Source organism: Chiloscyllium plagiosum, chromosome 35, assembly GCF_004010195.1.
Source record: "Chiloscyllium plagiosum isolate BGI_BamShark_2017 chromosome 35, ASM401019v2, whole genome shotgun sequence".
Taxonomy (NCBI): Eukaryota; Metazoa; Chordata; class Chondrichthyes; order Orectolobiformes; family Hemiscylliidae; genus Chiloscyllium; species Chiloscyllium plagiosum.
In genome coordinates this window covers 41,733,436-41,745,781 of record NC_057744.1, presented here as the reverse complement: position 1 = coordinate 41,745,781, position 12,346 = coordinate 41,733,436, and the positions used below count along the sequence as shown (strand labels likewise).

At 43.0% G+C, this 12,346-nt stretch overlaps 1 protein-coding gene and 1 long non-coding RNA gene across 2 annotated transcripts in view; one reads left to right on the top strand and one right to left on the bottom strand.

Moving 5' to 3' along the window:
• LOC122540775 (transcriptional repressor CTCF-like) overlaps positions 1-1,751 on the top strand; it is a 63,442-nt gene extending 61,691 nt beyond the window's left edge. Inside the window, exon 10 of the mRNA XM_043676988.1 lies at positions 1,292-1,751. Within this exon, the coding sequence (XP_043532923.1) occupies positions 1,292-1,438 (147 nt within the window). The 3' untranslated portion in view covers positions 1,439-1,751. The remainder of the gene's footprint in view (positions 1-1,291) is intronic.
• A 7,384-nt stretch (positions 1,752-9,135) lies between these two features.
• Positions 9,136-10,822, bottom strand: LOC122540776. The gene is made up of 3 exons (XR_006309406.1): positions 10,579-10,822; positions 9,702-9,811; positions 9,136-9,599 (listed from the first exon to the last, which is right to left on the bottom strand). It is a non-coding gene; the product is annotated as an uncharacterized LOC122540776 (long non-coding RNA).
• Between the last annotated feature and the right edge of the window lie 1,524 nt (positions 10,823-12,346).

Here is a 12,346-nt window from a genome sequence, read left to right as displayed (position 1 = left end):
CTATCCAGATGTGTGGTAATTTCATCCTTTATAATAGATTCCGGCATCTTTCTCACCACTGAGGTCAGACTAACTGGTCTATAATTTCCTGCTTTCTCTCTCCCACCTTTCTTAAAAAATGGTACAACATTAGCCACCCTCCAATCCGCAGGAACTGATCCTGAATCTATCGAACTCTGGAAAATAATCACCAACGCATCCACGCTTTCTCGAGCCACCTCCGTCAGTACCCTGGGATGTAGACCATCAGGCCCCGGGGACTTATCAACCTTCAGACCTAACAGTCTCTCCAAAACCAATTCTTGGCAAATATAAATTCCGGTCCTTCAGCCACTGTTACCTCAGGGAGATTCCCCAGTGAACACAGATCTGAAGTACCAATTCAATTCTTCTGCCATTTCTTTGTTCCCCGTAATATATTCCCCTGCATCCACGCTTTCTCAAGCCACCTCCGTCAGTACCCTGGGATGTAGACCATCAGGCCCCGGGGACTTATCAACCTTCCGACCTAACAGTCTCTCCAAAACCAATTCTTGGCAAATATAAATTCCCTTAAGTTCAGGTCCTTCAGCCACTGTTACCTCAGGGAGATTGCTTGTGTCTTCCCCATTGAAAACAGATCTGAAGTACCAATTCAATTCTTCTGCCATTTTTTTATATATTCCCCTGTTACTGTCTTCAAGGGCCCAATTTTAGTCTTAGCTATTTTAGTCAGTCAAAAATATAACAGTCTCTTCCAGACTTGGGAAAATCCCTGCATCAGTGGATGATTAGATTCCCTATAGTGTGGAAACAGGCCCTTCAGCCCAACCAGTCCACACCGACTCTCCGAAGAGTAACCCACCCAGACCCATTTCTGATACTGATCCCATTTCTAAAGCTTTGCTGATCCTTTGCTGTAAATAAGTGTGGACAATCGGGAAAGGAGCATGCTTCAGGTAAGGACAGTGGAACCCATATTATGACAAAAATACCCACTGGTGTTCATTGACATGTCATGGTTAGGAATCTAATTCTTAAATGTTTTCGTATCTGTTGGCTAAATTGCTGTTGCGCAAGATGAATTTCTGCATCCTTGATCTTGGTTCAGATGATTGGGAGGTCATTTGAACATCTTGTAAACAATATTGTTTGAATCCTCCTGTTTTGTATGTATAAGTCCTGCCTTTCCTTCTTAGCTCACTGTCCCATTATATAATTTGTTCCTTATATAATCTCCTGATTGTGATGACAGTGGAAGTGAAGAACAATTGACCTGTGTGATTTGAACAAATCTATTTTCCTTTATGAGAATGTCATGAAAAGGCATGCTGAGAGATGTGGCAATGTGACGATACAAGATGGAAATCCAAAGTTTATGGTAAAGAAAAGGAGAAACAGGAAGAATAAATTGGAGTACAAACACAACGCTGAAGCAAAAGGAGGTACATTTTATTAAATATTGAGCCAAAATCATTTGAAGTCGTTCTGTTGATTAAAAAAACCCCACAATTTCATGTTTCAATAAGATCACGGGCAAGTTTCTTCTAATAACAGTGAAGTCATTGGCAGTGGGACAGGGAATTGAGCAACTTTCCTGCTCAGGACAGGAGGGCTGACTATGTGTGACCACACAGTGGCCGGGCAATTAGCTAATTGTGAATTATGCAGCAGGGACACACAAAAAGATGATACCTATTGAAACTCATGAGTTCTAAGTTCAAACCACCATATTTAAAGGGCAGCTGGACGGGCATTCATTCCTTGTGTGACAGAATACTCAGACTTTCTTGATGAGTGGATGTTTTTGAGACTGTAGCACAACCTTCTGATCTTGCCTGCTCGATAAGCTCAGCTGCTACTGCCACCTGCAGTTCGGAAGTGATATTTCAGGAAGGCAATGAGTGACCCCCCCCCCCCCCCACTTCAGTGATGCCTCCCTGCAAATTCTTCTCCAGTTTGTCTGAGAAAAGTGAGAGTATCCCTGCTTCCCCTGGAAGGAGGCCTTCACATTTGGCCAAAATTATGGATCAGACCAAATTTTGGGCAGCACGGTGGCACAGTGGTCAGCACTGCTGCCTCACAGCGCCAGAGACCCAGGTTCAATTCCCGCCTCAGGCGACTGACTGTGTGGAGTTTGCACATTCTCCCTGTGTCTGCGTGGGTTTCCTCCGGGTGCTCCGGTTTCCTCCCACAGTCCAGAGATGTGCAGGTCAGGTGAATTAGGTAAAAACAATGACTGCAGATGCTGGAAACCAGATTCTGGATCAGTGGTGCTGGAAGAGCACAGCAGTTCAGGCAGCATCCAAGGAATTGCCCATAGTGTTAGGTGAAGGGGTAAATGTATGGGTGGGTTGTGCTTTGGCAAGTCGGTGTGGACTTGTTGGGCCGAAGGGTCTGTTTCCACACTGTAAGTAATCTAACCCTCAAAATATATCAAGGAGATGGCCTAGTCCCTAACTTTCTATTTTATTTAAAAGGCACTATGTTCAGGACGTGATTCGATTGGTCCACCATGAGGATTTAATCAAAACATACTTTATTCTTACAACACAGTTAAAATACATACAAGAACAGAAGAATTGGCATAACTTTAAATCTGTTGAAATACTTAATAAAAATTTGTTTAACTACGAGTCATTAAATGTTCCAATATTGCAGCAGTCCATAAATATATCCTTGACAAAGGCAAATTCAGCGAACCAGACTTCCCTCACATGCTATCTCCCTTTCAGTCCAGGAGAAAGGCAAGCTAAAAGAAACAAAGTAGCAGCAGAGAGAGATCTGAAGCTTTTTCTGCAGCAGAAAGAGAGCTGTATCAGCTTCAGCAGCCAACTCCAAAACTCCAACTGGACGCCCTCTGTGAGCCTGACTCCACCCACTCATGTTTCTTTTGTGTAATTAAGAAAAATACTCATGGAGCTCAAAGCTGTTTACCCACTGATTGTGAAGCACTCATTCTGGCACCACTGTGGCAACATTTCTATGCAAAAAACTCAGAATAAAACAAATCTCTCTTGAATGCATAGTACTGTCACACCAAGGTGACCAAGATGGAGATTGTAGCAGTTAGTGGTCATGGGGGTCAACCTGCATCCACTGCCAAAAGTGAATAAAGGATTTCTCTGCTGTGCAAGGCTAAGTGGCACTGTGTGGTTACTGCAAAGTGCCATGCACAATGGCATCAAGCAGCAAGTGTGCTGGTGCACAGGGATGTCAAACAGAAGTCCTCAGTATCAGATGGAATATGTGGATTGAATGTATGGTGGTCAGAATCCTGCACCAGAAGGAGAACGTGAGAGTCAACATCTCTGACTTTCAGAGGGCCGTTAGAGACTAGGATTATGCTGCATACCATGCAGATGGCGAACCCATGATTCAACCGTAAGAAAGCTATTGGGGATGCAGAGTCATGCAAAAGAACATCTTGCAGAAATGTCAACGGCTATGTGTTAACTTGAGTGAAGGGTAAAGGAGTCATGATGCTGGCATGAGAGCACTTGGCTTCCATCATGGAAAAGATTGTGACCATCGTGGAGTCCCAAGTCCAGCAGAGCATCCAGTAGCTGACAGATATGTGTTTGAATCTTCATTTACTTCATTCAATCCATGATTACTTTGCAGCAATGGCTAGAGAAGAGGGCAGCAAAGCATCTTGACCTCTTTCCAAGTGTCCTCTCTCCTCAAAGAGAAGAGAGGTGCCATTACACACTGACATGGAGAAGGAATACCAGAGAGGCATTCCCAGGGCCCTTCCAGTCCACCTCCACTCCAATGTTCCTATTGCCTCCAGCTGAGCAGGGTACCCCTGAGCAGGAAACTCACCCCTGAGCAGGCCAGAGTTCTCTGAGTCTTAGAGGCCCAAAGAACAACAACCAAGATCATCCCCAGTATCAGAGCATAGCAGTCAGCAGGCTGCCTCCATTTCAGCAGTGGATGTTGGAGCAACACTTAGGTATAGAAATAATAAAACAAAAATAAAGTAATTGAGAAATTAAGAAAGGTAACACAGGTCTAATCACCATATTTATTAAGCTCACTTGTAAATAGTTCTTAATTTTGCTGTATTCGTTTGTTTCAAACTTACTGGGGTAACAAACTGGAAATTAAGCCCTGTTATTCCTGGAGTCGTCACAAGAGTTAAAGATTTTAAAATAGGTACACCAATTTACCTGATTTTCAGGCCCAGGTTGACAGAAAGTACAAAACAGATTTTTGTGGTATTATAAGTAATTAGAGTCTATCCATAGGTAAACAATTATAAACTGCTGACACATAACACAAAAACTTAAAACTTTATTCTACTAACTCCCCTTTACACACACACAGAGGCAAACAGACATAGACATAAATGCCACGAACAGAGGGAAAATGAGAAAGGCAGTTCATTAGTATTGTTTATGAGAACTGTTCAGTTGGTCCTTGCTGATCAGAAGATTTCTTCTTGGCCTTTTTTCAGAATACTTCTACTGGTTTATAAGAATCACAGTATGGCTGGTTCCCATCAATTTAACATAAAGACCACAGCAACCACTGAAGGAATTATAAGCTGGCTTTCTTCAGGTTTGAAGTGGGTATTGATGACAAAGAACAAAGAGATAGCTCCTGAGTTGGTAGAGATCTGAAACACAGAAAATAAGAATAGGAGAAGTATTATGATACTGTGGCTTTAAGAGGTGTATTTGTCCTGATTCCTTTTGGAGAACATGCGGGCAGACAGGAATCTGGTATAATCTGTTTTCTGAATTTGCCTTTTGCCAAGGATGAGTTCATGGGATTTTATTATATTGGAACAGTTAAATAGTAATATTGACCGTATCTATTATTCTGTTAAATTTTCCAGTAGAGTTAAGTTATTCCAATTCCTTCTTTCCTTAGTTATATTTTAACAATAGTGGATGAATAAAGTGTGTTTTGCTTTAAATCCAGAAGTCTGACCAATGGAATAGTCTCTGGAACACAGTTCCTTACATTTATTCTTAAAATAAGGAAAAAAAACCAAGGTCTAGACTATCTTCTGAATATTTTGGGAGGCATTTGGTCTGGGTCTATAACAGTAGGCTATTTGGCCCTTCAAGCCTGCTCTGCCATTAAACATGATCGTGGTTGATCATCCTACTCAATCCCTTTTTCCCACTTGTGCCCTATACCTGTTGATCTCTTTATCCCAAGAACTATATCTGTCTGCTTTTTTAAAAATTCAATGTTTTGGCCTCAACTGTTTTTCATGGCAGAGAATTCCACAGGCTCGCCACTCTCTGGGTGAAGAGATACCTCCTCATCTCAGTCCTAAATGGCCTAGCCCTTATCCTTAGACTGTGACCCCTGTTTGTGTACTCCCCAAGTATCTGGAACATCTCTCCTGCATTTACCCTATCTAGTCCTGATGGAAGTTTATAGTTTTCTGAGATTCCTCCCCCATTCTTCGAAACACTAGCAAATGTAACTTTAAACAATCCAGTCTCTTTTCATATATCAGACTTCCAGCCCAGGAATCAGTCTGGTAAACCTTCTTTGCACTCACTCCATGTCCAGAACACCCTTTCTCAGATAAGGAGAGGGTCAGTTGGTTGGTTTGTGATGCCTATAGTATGGGTTCAGTTCACACACCAGTTGAGGTTACCATGAAAAATTCTCTTTTTAAACATTTCCCCTTGCCTGAGGCATGATGACAGTCAGATTAAACTGCCATCAGTTTTCTCTCTTTTTTAATGTGAGAACATTCCTATAGTCTGGTAGGACTATGAGACAGTGAGTCTGCAGATGCTGGAGATCAGAGTTGAGAGTGTGTTGCTGGAAAAGCACAGCAGGTCAAGCAGCATCCGAGGAGCAGAAGAGTTGATGTTTCGGACCAGAGCCCTTCCTCAGGAATGAGCTCATTCTTGATGAAGGGCTGTGACCAGAAATGTCAATTTTCCTGCTCCTTGAATGCTGCCTGACCTACTGTGCTTTTCCAGCACCACACTCTCAACTCTGGTAGAATTATGACAACTTTACCTTTTACCTTCAGATAAGGAGACTAAAACTGCACACAGTATTTAGTATGGTCTCACCAAAGCACTGTACAATTAGAACAGAGAACATTACAGTGACCCTTTGGCCCTCGATGTTGCCCACCCTGTGAAAGCATCTAACCTACACTATTCCATTCTTGTCCATATGCCTATCCAATGACCATTTAAATGCCTGTAAAATTGGCAAGTCTACAATTTTGCAGGCAGTGCGTTCCACACCCCAATACTGCAGCAAGACATACATGCACCTGTATTCAAATCTTCTTGCTTTGAAGGTCAACATACCATTCACCTTCTTCACCACCTGCTACAACTACCTGCTTGTATTCAGTGACTGGTGTGCAAGGTTGCCCAGGTCCCATTGCACCTCCTTCTTTCCCAATCTATCACCATTAAGATAATAATCCAGTTTCCAGTTTTTGCTACCAAGTGGATAACCTTACATTTATCCACATTATACTTCATTTGTTGTGTATTTACCCATTCACTCAACTTGTCTAAATCACACTGAAGCATCTCTGCATCCTTCTCACAGCTCACCCTCCCAACCGAGCTTTAGAGATATGGCATTTAGTTCCCTCATCTAAACCATTCATCTATATTGTGAATAGCTGGGGTCCAAACACTGATTCCTGTGGTACCCCAGTAGTCACTGGCTGACTCTCAGAAAATGACCCGTTTATTCCTACTCTGTTTCCTGTCTGCCCGCATGTTCTGCATCAATGACAGTATATTATCTCCAAACCTGTGCGCTTTATTTTTAAATGCTAATCTCTTATGTGGGATCTAATCAAATGTCTTCTGAAAGTCCAAGTAAACCACATCCATGGATTCCACCTTATTAATTATACTAGTTACATACCCGAAAAATTTCAATGCTTTCGAGGATTCCAATTCATAAAGGACATTAGTGACCTAGATGGGATTTTACAAAAGTCCCAAAAATGGTTTCAAGTACATTATTAGATTTCTAATTCATGATTTCATGAAATCCAAATTCCTACCATCTGGTGAGGTGGGTTTTGAAACCAGGTAACCTAAATAGAATCCCTACAGTGTGAAAGCAGGCCATTTGGCCTATCGAGTCCACACTGACTCTCCAAAGAGCATCCCACCGCATCCCTGTAACCCTGCATTCCCATTCGCTAATTCACCCAACCTGCACATTCCTGAACACTATGGAGCAACTTAGCACGACCAAGTCACCTGACTTGCACATCTTTTAGACTATGGAGGAAACCGGAGCACCCGAAGGAAAGCCACACAGACACTGGGAGAATGTGCAAACTCCACACAAACAGTCGCCTGAGGGCGGAATCAGAACTGGATCCCTGATACTGTGAGGCTGCAATAAGAACCACTGAACCACTGTGTTGCCCATTATGTATCTTTATGTAGCTTTTCTGGCCCAGCAATAATGCCACTGCACCATACTGTGAAAAAGTCTGTAACCTTCGGTACAAAAAAGGTTCCACCTGAATTTTCTAATTCCTAAAATATTGATCACTGTTGTGTCTGGATTTTGGATGCACCCTGTGGTAGATATAGGTCCAGGCACATTTAATCAAAATTTTAGAGCTGTATGTAAATTTGATGATTGTTCTATTTAAACTGCATTGTGCACTACTGTGAAGTTTTTGATTGTGACAGATGGACCTCCAGTTCGACTTGAGACTCAACAACCCATTGAAATAACTGATGAACCTCACATCAAGAATGCTGCCACATCACTGACTAAAACAAATGTGATTAAAAGGGAAAAAATGGATAAAAGAAAATCAGGTAGAGAACTTCAAATTATATAAAGAGGACTGAGTGTCAAATCATAGGATTTACAGTTCAATGTCGACTATCTATTCTTAAGTCTGCTTCCATCTTTTTTTCTATCCTTTAATTACCTCCCTTCTTAAAATAGCTAAATATCATAAGTCAACTAGTATTTGATGAAACATTCAGTGCAATCACGTAATATATCAAAGAGGTTACTTCATGAAAAGTTAAACATTTTAGCTGATACATCCCTGAACTCCCTGGGTGGCTTGCAATGTGTATAAGTCTCTGACATGTCTCTTGCCTGTTTCAGACTGAATTTTGGAACCAGGTCATCAGACAAAGGGAGCTAGATAAATGTAAAACTGGGGGAGTGCTGTGGACAATTATCCACCCACCTCTGCTGGAGTTTTACTCACAGCAAGTTAACTTGCAGTTTGCCAGCTCATGGGCTGATTGAGGTCCTCAGTTAAGATCTTCCCAGCCCACTCTAATTGTTCAAGCACCTTATGGAGTCAGCTGTAAGCTGCTTAGTCTCTTGACAGAGAAATGAGGAGGGGTAACCTCCCCAGTCTTCCTTATCTTGTCCAACCCCCACTTCCAGCTCCACTTGCTAGGGTCTGACAGTCTGCACAGTCCCACACATTCCCAATTTACCATTGCATACCCAATTTACAGCAACAGCTCTCATCAGGGACTTGATGCAGGCCATACCTGGTCACCACTCCTGGAATGCTCCATGTGATGAGCTAGCTGCTGTCCATGAAGAAACATCCTCCACAAATGGGGGCTCATTTGTGGTCTTCCAGATGTTAAGCTAACAGAATGGGTGTGGGCTCATTCCTGATTATTATGCTGGGGAATGGGGTCTGCAGATCATAAAATCACAGCCTGGATAAGGGGAGACTGTTACAGGCATGCTGTCCTCAGTCTCTTAGATCCAGTGCTCTCCTTCAGATACGCTTGGCTCCAATATACTGCTCCAGTAACATTGTTTCCAGTCCTGGGCACTTCTTTAAACATTTTCTTTACACAGATTCTCAACTGGAGTTAATGACTCACATACTTTACCATGTCACTCAGGTATTGGCAATGCTTTAAAGACCAGAAGCCAACTTAAAATAAATATAGATTGATCATGTAAAATTTGCAACTGAGATAACCAAGGCAAGCAACAACTCCACTGCATAACACAAGGGGGTGCAGTTACAGAGAGACTTTTACCACAATTGGACAGCTCCCTGGTAACTTTGACTGACACATGCTTTATATTCATAGATTTTTTAAAAACTGACCTTAGATAGCTTTCTGGATTGTTAGTTCAGTAATTAAACCATAGTGTTACTATATCGTTTTCCTGACTTACCTCTTTCATTCTTGATCTTAATTATCTGGTTCCTTCTCTCTTTGATTCTTGCACTTCCTTTTTCTTTGTACTTCAGGTTCTCCTCTTTTTCTTGCTTTCTTTGCTTTTCTGTTGATCATCTCTCCCACTTTCCCTGGCCTCGCCTGTGCTTCACTGTTTCTCTGGCTCATTCTTTGGTTCTCTAATTGCTGATGCCACAGGGTCTTCTCCTGCCTGGGCTGAGCAGCTACCTAGTCTCTGACAACCCTGTGAGTCCGAGCAGCCAGAATGTTGTGGGGCAGTCACAGTGGTCTCACACCTCCCAACGCTAACATTCCCACCAAGTTGACAGAATCTGAGCTTATGCAACTTGCAGGAGTCAGTATTGCAGATGCTGCTTCTGAGTCCTCGGCAGTCATGTTCTCAGAGGTCGGGGAGATGGCTTCTGAGGGAGCTGGCCATTTCACCACAAGGTGGATATGCTAGCAGTACTTGCAAAACAGAGAAAGTAGTTAGAAGTCATGTACAGTAAATGAGATTGACAGTGGGGGGGTTACTGTGAGTGTTGCAGTGGAATGAAGAGCGCTACTTACTTGGATGGCAGAAGATGGATGTCTCCCTGTTGCAGCGATCCTGGTCTTCTCCTGTCCTCAGGCCTGAGGATTCAAAAGTCAGGCACCCCTTCACCTGCCTGGTTCCTTTCCTTGAATGAGAGAACAAATGGGCAAGGCTTGTAGCTCAGGTTGAGGTTTAGGGTGTAGGTTTGCTCGCTGAGCTGGAGGTTTGATATCCAGATGTTTCATTACCTGGCTAGGTAATATCATCAGTGGCGACCTCCAAGTGAAGCGAAGCTGTTGTCTCCTGCTTTCTATTTATATCTTTCTCCTGGATGGGGTCCCTGGGGTTTGTGGTGATGTCATTTCCTGTTCGTTTTCTGAGGGGTTGATAGATGGTGTCTAGATCTATGTGTTTGTTTATGGCCATAAACAGGGCGTCCAATAGCTCCCGAGCTTGTTTATCAAGCTGCCCGTCTCTAATGCTACCCCCGCCCAAGAGGGATTCAGACTGTTCTATCTCGAGGTTCATCCTTTCGACCTGCCCATAAGGAACATCCCTCTCAGTAAGGGCGGTTTCGATCAGTCGCTGAGTTAACCCCCTGGCGCAGGGAATGATGCAACACCCGAGGGCAGTTAGTACCCCTGCCACCACTATACATGAGACGAGAAAGGAAACGACCACCCCCTTCAGATAGGATTGAGTGAGGTGCAAGTGAGTGGTAAGACTGTGCATACTGGTGCAGGCCATTGAAAGTTGGTAGCAGGTTAGTAGGCAGTGCAGAGACCATGCAGGGATAGTGGTGATGTTGCAGGCAGCAGTAAGAGTGTTGCAGCGTGAACCTTGGTGGGAGGTGGGTGTAGTATAGGCAGTAGAGTGAAGGTTCGGTAGCAGAGAGAAGAGTGTGGCACTTACTTTGATGGAATGGAGTAAGTCATTGAACTTTATATGGCACTGTTGGCGATTTCTCCACATCATCACGACCACTCCCCTTTGCACCACTCCCTTGACCAGAACCTCCACGTCATTGTCAGAGAACCACAGCATCATCTTCCCCTTCTTGAAAGTTTTCCATTTCTATCTTTGACTGAACAGGGCAGCTTCGGAATGTCAATGCTTATCCAAGTGCACTGCGGCCTTTTAAAAAATTGTTCATGTGCCAGAGATGCTGGTCTTGCAGTAGACATCTGGAGAATGGTGAGATGGTGATAGAATCATATGTGAGGAATGAAATGTTAATGAGGCACCTTAGATAAGAATGGCAAGAAATCTCTCTGGACCTCAGGGTGACAATCCTTCCAAAAAACTCACCCAGCTCGCACTCAGCCAAAAAAAAGTAAGGCTTAACTCTTAGTTATTTAATTTTATGGAATAGGATACAAGCAACTCAAGGGGTCAATAAAAATGAGAAACAAAGAAATTAGTATTCATAAACAACTATTACAGGAAAAATTAAAGGGTCTGAAATTGTTATTTCCTCTGGACACAATGATTCACAACCCAGCATTGAAGGAGGTGATAGTAGAGTGAATGCTGACACTGAATGGTTCCAACAAAAGAAATAGGTGCAACCCACTATTTAGGAGAGGAGAACGAGTCTGAGAAAACTACAAATTACATAATCGTTATTCTGACATAAGCAATAGGAAAAATGTTAGAATCTGCGGGAAGAGTCAATATGGATTTATGAAAGGGAAATCATGTTTGACAAACACATTAGAACATTGTAAGGTTGCAACTAGAAGAATAAATGATGAGACAAATGGATATAACGCCTTTGGATTTTCAGAAGGCTGAAAGTTTAGTAAAAGAAATTAGCACATGGGAGCATTCGTAATGTACTGGCATTATTTGAATAAAGCGAGAGCGGCAAGGTGGCTCAGTGGTTAGCACTGCTGTCTCAACCCCAGAAATCAGGGTTTGATTCCAACCTCAGGTGACTGTCAGTGTGGGGTTTGCACATTCTCCCTGTTTCTGCGAGGGTTTCCTCCGGGTGCTCTGGTTTCCTTCAACAGTCCAAAGATGTGCAAGTTAGGTGATTTGGCCATGCTAAATTTTCCATAGTGATCAGGGATATGTAGGTTAGGTGCATTAGTCAGGGGAAATGTAAAATAATAGGGTAGGGGAATGGGTCTGGGTGGGATACTCTTTGGACGGTCAGTGTGGACTAAGGCCAAATAGCCTGTTTCCACGCTGTAGGGATTCTATGATTTAAAAAAAGAACTGAGGCTGCTTGACCCCTGAAACAAAAACATAAAGTGCTGGAGAAGCTAAGCAAGTCTGGCATCATCTGTAGAGAAAAAAAAGAGTCTCTGTCTCCATTGCATCTCTTCTGATGATGCCACCTTTCACAGTGGTCCATCATGGTTAACAGTGTCCTCAGCCACCTCCAACCCATTCCCTGCACTTCTGCCTTTTCCATTCCCCTTCCCTTCCCCAACAAAGATAGATTCCCTATGACCTCACTTCCCACCCCTCCAACCTCTACATCCAAAGGATCATGAGCTTGAGGGCAAATTTACAGCAGCACAGTGGGAGGCATTTTTTTTTTTTTTTTTTAGATTAGATTAGATTACAGTGTGGAAACAGGCCCTTCGGCCCAACAAGTCCACACCGACCCGCCGAAGCGAAACCCAACCATACCCCTACATTTACCCCTTACCTAACACTACGGGCAATTTAG